Raw genomic sequence first — 19,106 nt, forward strand, 5'->3', positions numbered from 1 at the left:
ATGTGCTTTACATGTTAGAACATCTACCATCTTCATATCGATTTTTTTTTAATTTCTAAAGAGATCTTTTTTTTTTTTAATATATTAAGCACAATAATTTTAGACGATGCATACCTATGAAGAAAAACGAATTATATTAGGACAATTTACTGAAATCGTACTGTCACTAATAAGGCCTCATGCTGTTAGGTGGTTTTATCAGGTGAGAAATCAAATGATTTAACGACAGCAAACTCGTCGATGGGTTTATGAGTCACATCTCATTTTACATTAAAAACCATCACAAATGAAGCACATTCTGAGGTACCTGTGTTTGAGATTGATATGGTATTTCGATGTGACCACTGTCAAAGAGATATAGATTGTTTTATAAATAAACATTTCTAAAACTACACAAACAATTTCTTTATACTTCAGAATGATGTGATTGCTTGCTTGGTTAATATGCTGTATACCCTATTTACACTTTATTTGGAATTTTCCTTGTGAACAGGTTTTAAAATGGCCCCAGTTTTATTTTACGAACATTTCGTCAGAAATACCAACCAAAACTTATCGCGCTAAACATATGCTTAACGCAATAACGATGTTTTCATCAAACATATTTCAAGTTCGATAAGTTACAATTACTGCTGTTAAATCGTGACATTGATTTTTTTTCAACTACTTCATCCAAGTAAGTACGAGAAATTAAAATAAACAAATGATATTACAAGCTAGAGATCTGTTTCATTTCTTTTATTCTATTGAACCCCGATTACCAAGCCTGGCCAGTAAAGACCTTTTCAAGCACCAATTGTGTTATGTGATGAATACTGGGAGAAAAACTACCGAATTACGTCTGTACCATGATTTCACGATTAACTGATTTAAGTTTATGTTACTTAACGCCACTATCAGTTCAGTTTACTGCCATGAATGATCATTGTATATCATTTAAACCGGAAACTGAAATTTGAGTTCTTCATCGCTTCGTTGTACATTTTGTCAAAATGCTCATTCTGGGAAACTGTAAAATAGTTTTTCCAATCTCCTATTATACCTGTAATAAAAACGATGACATTTAATTATAGAAGAAAATAATTACGAAAAGCGGAACGAAAAGCGGAAAAAAACCTAAGAACACATTAAAGTTAACCAATTTTTAAACCCATTCGTATGCGAGTAAGGGACCGCCGTACCATTTTTATTATAGCTATTTATATTGTAATCATCATTTAACATTCACCACTACACATTATCAATATATGAAGAATTTCAATATTTCAAGTTCATAGGTTTTAATTTTACAGATAAATTTGAGTTAAAAATGAAAATAATCTATCTATCTACAGAGGAGTGAAATAATAAATGGCTATAGAATGATAAAGAAAACCCAAAACATTATTTGTCACAGCATTTGTTTCTGAACATTGTTTTGGCGAAATAAATAGAGACACACAGTCGATTCAGCATGCCTGAAAGCAACTGAAGGTTCTAATGACAATGAGTTGATTGAGCAATCCAGGAGGTTACCTGAACATGACCTCTAGTGAGATGTTGTTAGATCTTCTAAGTGACAGTAAGGGTATGTATTTATAATCAGATTATTATTGATATAAAACGATTTCGGAGGAAACGTAGTACCTGTATTGGCGATTTATTTCAACATGAACAGACATTTGGAAGCCTTGGTGCTATACCTCTGAAGTGAAATATTCATATGAGACAAACGTTTTGCATTTGAATCTGCACGAAATGGTTACCTAAAATTGGTGTGCAATAATTTATCTGTTTTGTCGTACAATTCTACGTATTATCGCATTTTATACATATACACCAATGGCATGTAAATTAAAGGTACACTTCTTTCATATAAATATCCTTCATCCCATAGGCGATACATCATAACAAATGTCGTTTTCCTTATATATTTGGTTTAATGGTAAGCTTTTCTGTATTTGTTAATGACAGAGTTATCTGCCCTTATGGGTAGGTAGTGATTGTTACTTCATAATTCTTTGAGCTACACGTCATTTATTCCAGTGATATACGACGCGAAAGAATGACGTCACAAAGATAGCTACAAATAATTGAGATAACTCTGAACTATGCAAAGACGAAATGAGTACGGATGCAAGTATCACATAGGCTAACAGATGCATCCCCTTATATTTATTCGCATATTTTAATTGGTTTATATTTTTCAAGTGATATCATAAAAAAGTATTAGTTTTATAAACAAAGTTTCAAACGTAATCTCTATGACCGATTGATACATACCTTTCCTGTATATCGGGAGTGTTTTGTTATTGGACACCTCTTTCCATTGATCAGATGCTTTAAACGCTTTGCCAGCTTCAGTCGTCATGTTTTTATAGGTGCCCTTTTTAGTCACTTTGTCCAGCATATCCTGTCCGATGGAGACTCGAAGGAACGAGGCTATTTTCTGCACGTTCATACCAATGTTGAGCACGTGCAAAGATCTCTTGTAGCTTGTCTTTACCCTAGGGTGACATAGCAAAATCTCACACACGGTAAAACTGTGGATATCCCTGTCTGGGACCACGATATATCCCTTTGAAGTATGGGAGAAACCTCTATTCTTCATGTACACATATGGAAAATTCTTATGGTATTATAATATATAATTAAATGATCTTATACATTTCCAACAAAACGGCGCACATACTACTTTCCATTGTAAATAAACATCTTTATAAACTTCCATCCTTGCATTGTACCTCAACAGGTTTCGACATTTTCGCCACAAAAAGTGGATTCTTAAATGTTACAAGACGTTAATGTGCATATAACTGTGATTGGACACCTCTTTCCATTGATCAGATGCTTTAAACGCTTTACCAGCTTCAGTCGCCATGTTTTTATAAGTGCCCTTATTTGTGACTTTGTCCAGCATATCCTGTCCGATGGAGACTAGAAGGAACGAGGCTATTTTTTGCACGTTCGAGGACATTGTCTGATTTTTCTTTCCAGGGGCTATACCCTGGTGCGGGTAATGGTCACGCAATGCACATGTGTAACTCGTGAACCTATTTGTCTTGTACAGTAGTACCCATGTGTAACTCGTGAACCTATTTGTCTTGTACCCATGTGTAACTCGTGAACCTATTTGTCTTGTACACACGTGTAACTCGTGAACCTATTTGTCTTGTACCCATGTGTAACTCGTGAACCTATTTGTCTTGTACCCATGTGTAACTCGTGAACCTATTTGTCTAGTACAGTAGTACAAATGTGTAACTCGTGAACCTATTTGTCTAGTACAGTAGTACACATGTGTAACTCGTGAACCTATTTGTCTAGTACACATGTGTAACTCGTGAACCTATTTGTCTAGTACAGTAGTACACATGTGTAACTCGTGAACCTATTTGTCTAGTACACACGTGTAACTCGTGAACCTATTTGTCTAGACCCATGTGTAACTCGTGAACCTATTTGTCTTGTACCCATGTGTAACTCGTGAACCTATTTGTCTAGTACAGTAGTACACATGTGTAACTCGTGAACCTATTTGTCTTGTACCCATGTGTAACTCGTGAACCTATTTGTCTTGTACCCATGTGTAACTCGTGAACCTATTTGTCAAGTACACACGTGTAACTCGTGAACCTATTTGTCAAGTACACATGTGTAACTCGTGAACCTATTTGTATAGTACACATTACAGGGATCTGAGAATTAGTTACAGGTTATATAACCATGGACCCACCAGAGTGACAGACCCATGTTTGATTCTTTTTCTCATTTCTTATTTGATACGCCACATGTATTAATACGTCACGTTATTGTCTAGCGCGTGTGGACTGTCTTACATCCCTCTGTGTAAGATTAATAGAATCTTTCACCACCTTTGGAATGAGACAGGATAATATCAACCCGAGCGGTAAGACTCTTAATTTGTCAAACGAGGCAGTGCCGAGTGTTTGATAGCTTAAGAATCTTATCCCGAGGGTTGAGATATCCTGTCTCACCCCAAAGAGTGTGAATGTTTTTTTCTCTTACCCCGTACTCCACTTTGCGTCTCTAATAAACCCGTCACTTATGCAAGCGACGATGATGTGACTTCAATGAATCGCTGTCTTCGCCGACTTTGTGACGTCATTTCATTGTTTTCGTGACGCCATACCAATGTTGAGCACGTGCAAATATCTCTTGTAGCTTGTCTTTACCCTAGGGTGACATAGCAAAATCTCACACCGGTAAAACTGTGGATATCCCTGTCTGGGGTAAGAGAAAGAATTATCTTTTCGCTAGCAACCACGGGATATCCCTTTGGAGTATGGGAGAAACCTCTATTCTTCATGTATACATATGGAAAATTCTTATGGTATTATAATATATAATTAGATGATCTTATACATTTCCAACAAAACGGCGCACATACTACTTTCCATTGTAAATAAACATCTTTATAAACTTCCATCCTTGCTTTGTACCTCAACAGGTTTCGACATTTTCGCCACAAAAAATGGATTCTTAAATGTTACAAGACATTACTGTGCATATAACTGATATACGTAATATGTAAATAGTGTATCAGGTTCTGTGTAGTGGTGCAACTTTATATGTCGATCGGTAACAATTTAAAGACGAAACAATATTTGCTGCAAATCTTTGAACGATGTACACACGATGTTATCTGTATTAAGAAAGTGACCTCATGCTTTCAGATGCTCTACCACCGAGAGAGCATACACGATACGCATTATCCGAATACTAATTAAGTTTAAATCGTATAAATACATGTCTAACACAAAAAATAAGTGCATGCCTAGAAATATTACATTCCATATAGGACATATAGTGGCGCGGATATTATTCGGGACGAAACTGATTATTTTTAATATTTTCATTTTGAAGTAAAACGAGAAGATCAAACTTGGCAATGATGGTGATGAGAATAAATCAATGATTGTCATAATCTTACGAAAATAATTAACATAAAATACTCCACAACTGACAGAGCATAAATGATACTCATCATTGGAGTAATATTTAAAGATGTTCCATCGCCGACAGAGCATAAATGATATTCATCATTTGAACAATAATTGGCGTTTAATCGTGTATATATCTCTCTAATCAACACAAAAACTAATATAAAATAATTTATTTTGCCTTTGGTGCATGCGCAATGAGTACTTCATTCCATATAGGATATATTGCCAAGAAATTTTTTCGGGATGCCATTAATCATTTTTCATATCTTTACATTGAAGTAAAATTAGAAGCTCAAACTTTTCAATTGTGGTAATTGTGTAAAGTGCATAACTTTTGTAACTGAAGAAAAAAACTAAATCGTCTGTTTTTGAAAGTGAAAAAACATCATTTGTCCGTGGTGGAGCATCTTTAATGGCTAATCGTGTACATATGTACCTGATTAACAAAAAAATAACATAACATAATTTGTTTTGCTTTTGGTTCAAAGGCAGGCAGTATCTAGTTATATATATGAAATAGTGCCATGGAATATTATCGGGATGCGATATATGATTTTTAATATTTCTATATTAAAGTAAAATAAGAAGCTCAAACGTTTCAATGATGGTAATTGTGTAAAGTAAATCACTTTTGTAAATGAAGAAAACACTGATTCGTCTTATCCTGTTTTTGATTGAGAAAAAACACCATTCGTAAGCGGTGTAGCATCTTTAATGAAACAATCAACCTTTAACATCTCCATATGAAATCATTACATGGCCAAAAGGAATCGATTTACCTTCGTGAATTTTGACACTATTTGCTACTGGTTCGAAACTTCATCCAAAATTACTCAAATGAATTTACGGGGTTGTTCTAGCAAATAACATCTACTCTACATTCATTGCATTGTCCGTTAGAAAATACCAGCTAAAATGGATTCCAATGGGCATATCTCTAAACATAGTTACGAACTGTTACGAACTGTCTTCGTCTGGAACTGTTACGAACTGTCTTCGTCTGGAAATGTTGTCATTTGATTTTCTCAGCTACTTCATCCTAGTTCGCACGAAAAAAAATGATTAAGCAAATTATATCACAAATTATAGATCGGTTTAATTTTTGCTATTTTATGTAACCAATATTAGCAATCATGGTTATTAACTAACCGTAAGACGTACCAATTGTGCTATGTGACGCATACTGGGAGGAAAACTACCGACCTACGTCAGAACCACAATCTTACGATTCACAGACAAAAGTATATATCATAAACGGTTGTTTACTATACTGGAGTATAATACAATGCCATATTTGGTATTGGTATTCATTTGGCTGCCATGTATGTTCATGATGTATTATTCAAACCGGAATCTGAAACTTGAGTTCTTCATCGCCTCGTTGTATACTTTGTCAAAATATTCATTCTGGGCAACTGTGAAATAGTTTTTCCAATCTCCTATCATACCTGAAATGGAAATTGAAGTTTAATCACGATAAAATATTATTACGAAAAGAGAACACCATGTATTAATATAAGTAGATCTAGCAACTCCCCCGTTTGGGAACACCTCAGCATTACCCCTGTCATAGAACCTGAACATCTCGGGACGTACTAGTAAAGACTCAACCATAACGAAGATTGCATTGGCGACACGCTGATTGGGTAAACATACGGGTCATGTTGAGGGAGATTTTAAATCTTTTAGTGGAGTGGAATTACATGTTTAATGTTAATTACATTGCCATTGTTACAGTATAAACGGGCGAGGAACAGCAGTTTGAGTATAATTAAATGTGCTGTATGCGCATACACTATTTACCATCAAACGTTATCAATATTTGGAGAATTAGAATTACAATACTTTTAAAAATGCATAGGTTTTAATTTTACACAAACAAAGGGGAGCTCAAATGAAAATATTTTTTGCGGGAAAATTTGAAAAGAAAACCGGATACATGCTGTAACACATTGGCACCACTTTATATTGATTCATATTGTATAATATTTATCGATTCGAAGCATTCTAATAATTTGAATAAAAAGTAATATGAATCATGCACGGATTGCGGAGATCCTTGTTTATTTTCTTTTCTATTTCAAGTATATTTATAGAACACATAATTTAAAAATAAAATGACTACTTTAAAGTAAAGTCAAGCATAATAAAACTCTAAACAGAAATCAAAGATTCGGATTTTGACGTTGATTTTCTGTGTGTTATGCAGTCACAGGCCAGGGGTGCCGCGTATGCGAATCCCATGATTTTGCACCATTTGTTGACGTGTGGGACATCACGATTTCTTGTGCTCATCATTCGCTTTGTGGATATCTTGACTGTATTACATAGCTTTTAATTTTCAAAAGTTTTATCATTATTATTTAAAAGAAATAGTAAAAAGTTTAATTACTCCTGTTATGCATTTGCATTAGTTAAATACATATTTACTGGAGAGAGCAGTACAGGAGCAACGCTCAACCGGAACCGGTTAAAACGGAAGTACGAACAAGTTTTAGCCATGCATTCATGTGGGCCATTGATCTCAATATGTACTTTTGCCTATGTACATGTTATAGGTACAGAGCTTCGATTTTCGATGCGCTTCGCCCTCAGGCGCGTACCCCTATGGTATCCGCCTGTCTTTCACACGGAGTTTTCAACCCTTCCGATAGTACACCAATGACGAACGAAGAGTAAAACGCCATTTTTATTCATCTCAAGGTATAAGTATTATTTATCCAAGATTAGAAAATTATGAATTTTCGGTATTATAAACAATTTATGTCCCCGGTGGCAGTGTGATATTATAAGACTCTTTCATATGTGGATATGAAGGATATCCTTTATATCCACTTATGAAAGAGTATTTTTCTTTCATACCTCGACGTTTTATTGCATTTTTACAACTACAATATCCCGCCATTTTGAAATAAATTCGAAGAAATCCACGGCTGAAAGTCAATTTTCATAAATGAAAAATTACGTGATATTTTCAATAAAAATTCCGTTGTTTCTATCTTTTATAGTAAAACCAGTCAAGTTTGTGAAAAAAATGTTAAAATTTTACCGAGGAAATAGAAATTTTGTTAATACCGTGAGTCTGACGTCACGAGGCATTATTACATAGGTAGCCATGCAATACAGCCTCAGGCGACATGAGTGTATTGCACTAGACCAGCCAGTATTACACCCGTAGGTATGAAAGAAAAAGGTTTATTTACCCTCAGATGTAATATTTCCTTCGGGCATGCCCTCAGGTAATATTACACCTTCGGGTAAATAAACCTCCATATCACACTGCCACCGGGCCATACATTTCCATAAACGACATCAGACCTAATCCCTATGACCAATTGATACGTACCTTTCCTGTATATCGGGAGTGTTTTGTCATTGGACACCTCTTTCCATTGGTCAGATTCATTAAAAGCTTTGCCAGCTTCAGTCGCCATGTTTTTAAAAGTGCCCTTTTCAGTCACTTTGTCCTGCATATCTTGTCCACAGGAGACTCCAAGGAACGAAGCCATCTTTTTCACGTGCGATGACAAATCCTTGAGAGAACAGTAGTTAAATTGAAATCATAAAAACGAATGAACAATTCCAGACATTTAACACTAAAATATTTTAAGACTTGACCGTAACGTATTAAGAAACAATCATGCATTTTGTTGGACACAACAAATCCACAACACGACGCCTGCATAAAAAAACGTAAGTGGGGTCTACACACGTCACTGGTAAACTATTCAAACAGGTGTCGGTTGAAGTTCATATTAAGACGTTCTCTTTCTACAACAAAACTTTTCTATACTCGGCAGATGCATTGGTCGATTCTCAAAATCTCATTTCAATAACAGGTTTTCGAAAACGAAGTTTTATTTCATTTTTCTTAAGCTATCTTTACACAAGAACTAACCGTCTAACAATACTTTAAGAAATAATATTTTATTTTTTTCCTTCGATCATGAGACAAATTACCTGTTTAAATGAAAAAGTGATGAACCATTTAATCGACTCAATTGAAGAGATGCTAGAATAAATACTCGCTAGGAAAGTTATGCTACTCGCTAGATGTAAATGACTTTACACCCGGCAAAAACTGTCAGTAACTAGCATCTTTGAAATAATATCTCGTTTTATACAGTCTTGTCCAAGTTATAACTTAGCTGTATTTTAATTAAGCTTTGCCCAAGTCATTACTTAACTATATTATAATATGGTTTTGTCCAAGTCATCACTTACCTGTATTTTAATTAAGTCTTGTCCAAGTCATCACTTACCTGTATTTTAATTAAGTCTTGCCCAAGTCATCACTTACCTGTATTTTAATTAAGTCTTGTCCAAGTCATCACTTACCTGCATTTTTAATAAGTCTTGTCCAATTTATCACTTAACTGTATTTTAATTAAGTCTTGTCCAATTGATCACTAACCTGTATTTTAGTTAAATCTTTGTCTAAGTCATCTCCTTCTTGTATTTTAATTAAGTCTTGTCTAATTCATCGCTTTCATTTATTTTGATTAAGTCTTGTTCAAGTCATCATTTACCTGTATTTTAATTAAGCTTTGTCCAAGTCATTACTTACATTTATTTTAATTTAGTCTTGTCTACATCCACTTACCTGTATTTCAATTAAGTCTTGCCCAAGTCATTACGTACCCGTATTTTATTTAGTCTTGTCTAAGTCATCACTTACCTGTAATTTGATTAAGTCTTGCCTAAGTCATCACGTACCTGTATTTTAATTTAGTCTTTTCAAAGTATCGCATACATATATCGTAATTAAGTCTTTTCAAAGTATCACTTAAACATATCTTAATTAAGCCTTGTCTTAGTCATCGCTTACATACATTTTTGTTAAGTCTTGCCCAAGTCATCACTTACCTGTATTTTAATTAAGTTTTGCCCAAGTCATCACTTACCTGTATTTCAATTAAGTTTTGTCTAAGTCATCACTTACCTGTATTTTAATTAAGTCTTCTCCAAGTCATCACTTAACTGCATTTTAATTACGTCTTGCCCAAGTCATCACTTACCTGTATTTTAATTAAGTCTTGCCCAAGTCATCACTTACCTGTATTTTAATTAAGTCTTGCCCAAGTCATCACTTACCTGTATTTCAATTAAGTTTTGTCTAAGTCATCACTTACCTGAATTTAAATTAAGTCTTCTCCACGTCATCACTTACCTGTATTTTGATTAAGTCTTCTCCAAGTCATCACCTACCTGTATTTTGATTAAGTCTTATCCAAGTCGTCACTTACCTGTATTTTTTATTAAGTCTTCTCTAAGTCATCACCTACCTGTATTTTAATTAAGTCTTGCCCAAGTCATCACTTACCTGTATTTCAATTAAGTTTTGTCTAAGTCATCACTTACCTGTATTTTAATTAAGTCTTCTCCAAGTCATCACTTACCTGTATTTTAATAAAGTCATATCCAAGTCATCACTTACCTGTATTTTAATTAAGTCTTCTCCAAGTCATCACCTACCTGTATTTTAATTAAGTCTTGCCCAAGTCATCACTTACCTGTATTTCAATTAAGTTTTGTCTAAGTCATCACTTACCTGAATTAAATAAAGTCTTCTCCATGTCATCACTTACCTGTATTTTGATTAAGTCTTCTCCAAGTCATCACCTACCTGTATTTTGATTAAGTCTTATCCAAGTCGTCACTTACCTGTATTTTTATTAAGTCTTCTCTAAGTCATCACCTACCTGTATTTTAATTAAGTCTTGTCTAAGTCATCACTTACCTGTATTTCAATTAAGTTTTGTCTAAGTCATCACTTACCTGTATTTTAGTTAAGTCTTATCCAAGTCATCACTTACCTGTATTTTGATTAAGTCTTCTCCAAGTCATCACCTACCTGTATTTTGATTAAGTCTTATCCAAGTCGTCACTTACCTGTATTTTTTATTAAGTCTTCTCTAAGTCATCACCTACCTGTATTTTAATGAAGTCTTGCCCAAGTCATCACTTACCTGTATTTTAATTAAGTCTTATCCAAGCCATCACCTACCTGTATTTTAATTAATCTTATCCAAGTCATCACTTACCTGTATTTTAATTAAGCCTTGTCTAAGTCATCACTTACCTGTATTTTAATTAAATCTTGTCCAAGTCATCACTTACCTGCATTTTTGATAGGTCTTGTCCAATTTATCACTTAACTGTATTTCAGATAAGTCTTGTCCAATTTATCACTTACCTGTATTTTAATTTAGTCTTGTCAAAGTCATCACTTACCTGTATTTTAATTAAGTTTTGTCGAAGTCTTCATTTACTTGTATTTTAATTAAGTTTTGTCCAAGTCATCACTTACCTGTATTTTAATTAGGTCTTGTCAAAGACATCACTTACCTGTATTTTAATTAGGTCTTGTCAAAGTCATCACTAACCTGTATTTTAATTAAGTCTTGTCCAAGTCATCACTTACCTGCATTTTTAATAAGTCTTGTCCAATTTATCACTTAACTGTATTTTAATTAAGTCTTGTCCAATTGATCACTAACCTGTATTTTAGTTAAATCTTTGTCATCTCCTTCTTGTATTTTAATTCAGTCTTGTCTAATTCATCGCTTTCATTTATTTTGATTAAGTCTTGTTCAAGTCATCATTTACCTGTATTTTAATTAAGCTTTGTCCAAGTCATTACTTACATTTATTTAATTTAGTCTTGTCTACATCCACTTACCTGTATTTTAATTCAGTCTTGTCCAAGTCATCACGTACCCGTATTTTTATTTAGTCTTGTCTAAGTCATCACGTACCTGTATTTTTAATTAAGTCTTATCCAAGTCATCACTTACCTGTATTTCAATTAAGTCTTGCCCAAGTCATCACGTACCCTTATTTTTATTTAGTCTTGTCTAAGTCATCACTTACCTGTAATTTGATTATGTCTTGCCTAAGTCATCACGTACCTGTATTTTAATTAAGTCTTTTCAAAGTATCGCATACATATATCGTAATTAAGTCTTTTCAAAGTATCGCTTACACATATCTTAATTAAGCCTTGTCTTAGTCATCGCTTACATTCATTTTTGTTAAGTCTTGCCCAAGTCATCACTTACCTGTATTTTAATTAAGTCTTGCTCAAGTCATTACTTAACTGCATTTTAATTACGTCTTGTCCAAGTAATCAATTACCTGTATTTTTATTACGTCTTGTCCAAGTCATCACTTACCTGTATTTTAATTAAGTCTTGCTCAAGTCATTACTTAACTGCATTTTAATTACGTCTTGTCCAAGTAATCAATTACCTGTATTTTTATTACGTCTTGTCCAAGTCATCACCTACCTGTATTTTAATTAAGTCTTCTCCAAGTCATTATTTACCTGTATTTTAATTACATCTTGTCCAAGTCATTACTTACCTGCATTTCAATTACATTTTGTCCAAGTCATTACTAACCTGTATCATATCCTCGTAGGTGAGGTACAGTATATTGTTTCCCTTGTGGTCTCTCCTCACGGTATCCCAGTTCTGTATGTATTCAAACCAGGAACCATAGAAAACTGAAACAAACCCAAAAGATGAACCTTATGACAATTCTATCAAAAAGGAAGAAAATATATGTATGGGAATGGAATATTCCTATTGCCCCACATAAGTATATGTAATGTCTGTATTCTAGATAGAGAGTCCTATAGAATAAGTATGCCGAAACAAAGTCAAAACAAAAATCCTTTGAATGACAAGGAAACGCCATTGTAGATTGACAATTTTAATTTTCAATCATTTTTATATAAATATTTGACTTAGAAATAAATAGATTGAGCCAAATACTAGTGAGGCGTGGTGGCCGACTGGTTGAAGTGTAATGCTACACTTCCTCCATCTTGCAAGTTCGAATCTCATATGGGAAGCGGCCAGTTACTGACCCCGGGTAAGTGGTTTCTCTCTCAGATTTTATTAATAACCAGTGAGTGAATCATAAAGAATTTGAATATGTAAATGACATATAACCATGGTACCAAATCTGTAGTGTCTGACATTTATTTGAGATACATAGGTCATAATGTTTACATGGAAATGACATACAGGAGAGACTGTCAGTAGTGGCTTTAATTTGTAAACAGACGAGAAAAGAATAACAACAACGAATCACACGTTCATGTCTTCATGTCAGATGTAGTCAATATCAAGGCATACTTACTCTTACTATCATAGTGAAACTCCAGAAGACCTTCCCAAGAAACATTGTAGGCCTCTCGTATTTTCCCATGGTCTAGTTTCTGCCCGAAAACATGAAGTGATGTAATGGCATCCTTAGGATTCCTAAATATAGCGATGACCTTGCCCTTTCCAGCTTTTAATTGTTCAGGCATGAAGTCAAAGGTCAAATGGCTCGCTAACACCCTAGGGGACGGGAGGTTGTTTATGGTCTCCATATCTGTATAATCCAGAAATGTGGGCGATCCGGGATAGGTTGTCTCCCCTGACCGAAGCATGCTGGTAAGGGTATATGCCCAATGGGTTCCTGGATAAGAATAATGAAGATTAAAAGAATAAAATGGAAATAAAGCTACGTGTGTGTAATTAGTGTAATATTGATTTGGGTATTGACTCAGATTTTGTATTTGTTGTAAATTATTTGCTATCTCGGTCCGGTTGTTCACAAGGTAATTAGCTTAATTACAGTTTATAGTGGAGCGGCTAAGCATGAAAATCGTTAAAATTTTGAAGAAAACATGAAACTTTTCAAATGACCTCTTTCGGACATAAGATTTCAAGAAAAAAATGGACCCCAAAAAATTATGGCCCCTGGCGGCCACCATATTGGTTTTCAAAATGGCCACCAACTTTGCGAGCTATATCTGTATAAATTACATCTAATTGGATAAGCATACATTAAGCAAATAAACACTTGCAAATAAAGTGAGAGTATCCATCCATACTTTTGTTGTGTTTAATACATAAATAATTTGATTATTATTATTTTGATTTATACGGCAATGTTGGATTTCAAAATGACCGCCGTTTTGAAATCCAAAATTGCCGTTTTAAAGTTGTCTCCCTATTTATCTGTAAAAATCAAGTTAACACTCTTAAACGTTTACATCCATATTATTGATACCTGCAAATACAGTGAGTATTTATATTTTAGCGTTTGATACAAAATTTTTGATTCTTATTTGAATTTCAAAATGGCCTCCAATCTGAAATTTCGGAAACATTACGTAAAAACTTGATATTAACTTCTTCTACAAATATTAGACATACCATTATTCTCTGAACCAATCTGAATAGATAAATTAAATACAAACGTTAATTTCCATAAAGCGGGTCGCTTATGATCCCCGACGTCGTCCTTATAAACACACCGTGATTAACTTTCACAACGGTCATTAGAAAACGTTTAACCATTTCATCATTTCGGACAGGTAGCGGACCTTTAACTCTTTCAGAGTAAAGCAGCTTGGAAAACATGCCAAAAAGATAATTATAGTTCAAGAATCAAATTTTACACGATAGTAATATTTGTCATTCTGGAAAGAACATTCGTACAAGAGTTATATCATTTAATTAGAAATAGTCTATCCTTAATGGAGATTTTCACTACATCAGCACAATGTCCTATTGGTATACCTATCCTTAATTGAGGTTTTCACTACATCAGCACAATGTCCTATTGATATACCTTACACTGTCTACAAATGCAAGATGTACCCAAACATTATAAGAAGATACTGTGGAAACTCATTAATGTCATTTGGAAAAGAGATAAGAAATATCGGATAAACTGAAGAGAGCACAGGAGGTGTTTCCGAAAGACAAAAATTACAAACAAAACAAAAACAATAACAATGGAGGATCATATCCTTTTTGTTTGTGGAATGGAGGATAAATAATATAAAATATAATATATTTTGGATAAAGCAAGAAAGCAGTCAAGGCTTCAAATGGTTTATTATGACTGCAACTATTTAATGCATATGGATGATACCACATCACTATCTCTCACCACAGCAAGGGAGTATCAGAAAATATCTAAACGAAATCACTTTGGAAGGCATCCGAAATACGTGATAGAGATTTACCTTGCAAAATGCTAAATGCAAGGATATCAGTTGGGTGTCGTCTCCCATAGGAGGCGTCATGAATGAGATGACCGCACTTATATTGCATAACATGTTCATGCCCGGCCGTCAACCACGTCCCTGAAAAGTGTGGATTCAGGGGAAGACATCATTTCCTCTATTGTTAATATCAGATAACATGTCATAGAAATTGTTTCGATGCAATTCTGAACGACTCCAACAACATCAGGAGACTACACTTAAGGAAGGACAAATCCTGAAGATAATCATGATGACCGCTTCGTCAAAGTTTTACAAATATAAGCTGAGCCTCCGAGGTAGAACTCGAAATCTCATTACTGACTTAGGAGATAAACTGGTATAGAGAACAGTAAGCCTTCAAAGAGAAAATATATATGGTCATTAAAACGTGCAACATCTGTAGATGATTGACAAGACTGGAAACCACATAGACAGAAAACTAACTCAGTCAGATATTGGTCATCTGGAACCTTGGTTTTTAGTTCTGGTTGACGTCGATATATGATAAAAGGTGGGAGCGATACCTGCAGGCTAATGATTGTGCCACCAGGACCTCTTGCGCGTTCTACAACCCCTGCTCCTTAAAGAAAATATAGCTATCGCCCTGAGAAGATGCTAAATAAATTGGCATCTTGAAAAAAGCAAAAACAAAGAAGTCGTAGCCACTAAAAAACTTTGCTAAAGTAAAGAGCGATGACAGATGTCTGTATGATCTGAAGAAGGAATTCATACATACACCTGAGAAGAAATCAGGTGGATTGTGTTCTCGGACATCATAAGGTGAAATGTGTTTGTCTAGATGTGGTTATGAATGACTTGACAGTTCCATAGGAGTAACACTGTGAGGAAGAATTTGAAAGCAGGGAGACGAAAGGTTGGTAGGAGATATCAATATCCTAGAATGTGGGGATGGGTGTTCCTGTTTCCTGCATTTTCAACGTTAAAGCTATATCACACAGTGGAAGTAATGACGAATAACAATCAACAGTGGATCTACTGTCAAAAACGGTAGAGAAGGCGCCAGATTGATCGCAGTAGAAGTTACAAGGTTTGAGCTTAGTGTTATCTGCATATGGGCAGTGATTTGGACAATCGCTGTTGACTTGCTACTTTGAAGATGTTTCAGTTGAGGAGTCGATAAAGCCCATGAAAGATGATCCTCTGCTGACGCCTGTAGAGTTGCAATTAGGGAGTTTATTCCAATAATATTCATGGCATATAATATGTAGCAACATGTTAAAAGTGGTAACTTGATTTTTGCTCGATCACTTACAGAGTGAAATATGGAAAATAATTTAAACGGCCATCTTGGAATTCAAAACGACGGTCATTTTGAAATTAAAATAAGAATCAAATTATTTATGTATCAAATAATATAAAAATATCAATACTCCCACTATATTTGCAGGTGTTGATTTGCTTAAAAATCAGCTTACCCAATTATATGTATTTTATTCAGATATAGCTCGCAAAGTTAGCGGCAATCTTGAAATACAAAATGGCGGTCCTTCTATATGAAGTTTAACACTAACAAAATATTTCTAAGTATCAATAATATGGGTTTAGACGTTTAAAGTGTGGGTTAGCTGGTATAGAACATAAGATATGGGTCGCAGAAGGTGTTTTTGGCGGCCATTTTTAAAACCACTATGGCGGCCGTCAGGGACCGTGAATTTTTGGGGTCCATTTTTTCCTAAAACCTGATGCCCTAAAGAAGCCATATGCAAAGTTTCATGCTTTCATCAAAATTTGAAGGATTTTGCCGAAAAATCGACCTAGCCGCTCCATTATTTAACGATAATTGTCAAATCAAGAAAAAAACAACCTTTCTTGTAATGCTAACTTAACAAATTTTTCATGGACTCTACTCTGTATCTACTTACTTATCTTAGTGAAATTATAATTATAGGTCTTGTAGTATATGATAAATGGAAATTTCACCAATCATGTTATTAAGCTATAATAACCATTTGAACAACTAGGCCCAGATGGTTGATTGTTTGGAGTTCCACTTTCCGTCGTGGCTGAATTAAGGTTGATTCTCTAGACGAAAACTTAAATTACATTATCGGATGTGTTTGTAAACAATCACTGACAAAGCATACTTTTTTTACTACTGTCTAGATATAGTATAACCATTGATTTGAATTGAATATTTCATTTAACCAGGGCAAAGATGACAATACATTTTCACGTTTCTTATGTTATGTAATTTTTACCCCTTATTGATAAGATCTAGTCATACTGTGTGCGGTCGACCCACAACTCCCAGGTTACGTGTAAAGTATGTTAAGAAAAGATTTTATTCGGAAGATGAAGGTCTCGTATTTATAGAGCTTGATCATTGTGAAAACGACGGAGCGAATATTGCCGTTTTCGTTTATATAAAAATAATTATTTCAAGCATAAATCTTGATGGACCTGCAGATACAGGCCTATGACGGCTTTGTCAAGGTTCGTCTGAAAACAATACAAAATCACCCAGTCTGTCATCTATTGATAATCGGAAACGGTCAGTAAAGTTTTAGTCGACATATTTACTCTTAAAAAGTTAAACATTTGACTGAGAGTTTGACATTACTATAAATAACCCCACTTAAACACGGGAGTTGCGAGCCGATGACAGCCGAGTTACAAGTACAGGCAGTAAATTCTGTAAACTGTTATTTTCAAGTGTTAGCAGACGAACGGCCAATTTATTGACTATGTTTTGTTTTACACGAAATCTACAAATAAAGGTCATGTGTTTTAAGCGATCCGAAATAAAACAAAATTGCAAATTGATTAAATCTGTAATCTACAATTGTTTTACTTTCAAATTTCAAAATATTAATATTTCTCAATCATTAAAATCTGAACATACATTTGTTCAGATAATGTATGTGCATTAGGTCATGGTTTGTACATGTACGGGCATATGTATCAGTCAGGGATATAAACTCGAAAAGTGTATGTGTCCAGTAATGTACAAATGTGACTAATTGTGGCCGAACATGTCCATGTCCCATTGACATAATTCAACATATTTATATATATTGATATTCACTTCTTTAGCTTTCAGTTTGTCTTCTCCTCTTATTTTGGAATTGCTATCTTGCTATTGCTCTTTGCAAACAGAGTATTTGTGTGTCTTTCGATTTCGTGGACGGCGAGTTCGATTGGGTTTGAATTTTGCAGGATTCTTCTAAATAATGAATGATACCAAGCTAAAAAGAAACTTTATCATCGATGTACCGACTCAGACATCAATTCTGATACATTTACATATTTTGGGTAAGGTTTTCTGCATTGCAATTCTATACTAACCTGACTTTGGGTACGAGAGTACAAATGTATCGTCCTCCCTGACCTCCATTGTCTCTATAGCGGCTAGATGGTCCTTTACATTTCCAACAAAATGTGCCACATAATACTTTCCATTGTAAATAAACATCTTCATAAAACTTCCATCCGTGCTTCGTACCTCAACGGGTTCCGACATTTTCGTCAAAAAGGTGAATGTAGAATGTTACACCAGATGTGTTAGGACGGTCTACCACAACTTGTCCCAATGCCTATTACTGATATATACTTAATATACACAGATTTTATCACGTTCTGTGCCGTGGTGTAGCTATGGCTACTAGGTCAAGAGCATTAGTACTCACACGTTATGTTTAATTTCACGATAAAGGACTTCTAAAAACAAAAAGGGCCGCGGTGGCCGAGTGGTTCAGATGTCCCGACATATTACCACAAGCTCTCATGTGGAGCAGTTGCCAGGTACTGACCGCTGATCAATGTTTTTCTCCGGGTACTCTGGCTTTCCTCCATCAACAAACCTGACACGTCCTTACATGAACCTGGCCATTAATAGGACGTTAAACTGATTAAAACCAAATCTATAAACAATGTGCGCCCGATAGTCTGTCAGAGATGATAGTGACCTAATACTTTAACATTACTTGCGGCAAAGTCGTCTACGCGTTTAGGAATCAAATCTTCCATTCAATGTCATCGCAAATGAAGAATGTTTGTACGGTACTTTTTAGAATCAAATGTTATTCAGGTCAAAATTGTAAATGTTTCTTCAATAAGACCAAATCACTATCAAAGATGACTAGGTA

General features: G+C 34.7%; 1 protein-coding gene across 1 annotated transcript; it reads right to left on the reverse strand.

Annotated features, from left to right (window-relative positions):
- Nucleotides 1-6,017: 6,017 nt before the first annotated feature.
- Nucleotides 6,018-18,566, reverse strand: LOC138310531 (amine sulfotransferase-like). The gene is made up of 5 exons (XM_069251784.1): nucleotides 18,307-18,566; nucleotides 13,095-13,418; nucleotides 12,350-12,453; nucleotides 8,293-8,479; nucleotides 6,018-6,394 (listed from the first exon to the last, which is right to left on the reverse strand). Exons 1-5 carry the CDS (start codon nucleotides 18,479-18,481, stop codon nucleotides 6,285-6,287), a joined length of 900 nt encoding a protein of 299 aa, XP_069107885.1. The 5' UTR covers nucleotides 18,482-18,566; the 3' UTR covers nucleotides 6,018-6,284.
- Nucleotides 18,567-19,106: the final 540 nt, after the last annotated feature.

This window comes from Argopecten irradians, chromosome 16 (assembly GCF_041381155.1).
Source record: "Argopecten irradians isolate NY chromosome 16, Ai_NY, whole genome shotgun sequence".
NCBI classification, from domain to species: Eukaryota; Metazoa; Mollusca; class Bivalvia; order Pectinida; family Pectinidae; genus Argopecten; species Argopecten irradians.

Excerpts from the sequence above, each read along its gene's own strand:
- LOC138310531 (XM_069251784.1), bottom strand. The coding sequence starts at position 18,481 with ATGTCGGAACCCGTTGAGGTACGAAGCACGGATGGAAGTTTTATGAAG. Across the intron at positions 13,419-18,306 it reads ACTCTCGTACCCAAAGTCAG|GAACCCATTGGGCATATACC; the intron begins GTTAGTATAGAA and ends ATTCTTATCCAG. Across the intron at positions 12,454-13,094 it reads GTTTCACTATGATAGTAAGA|TTTTCTATGGTTCCTGGTTT; the intron begins GTAAGTATGCCT and ends GGTTTGTTTCAG.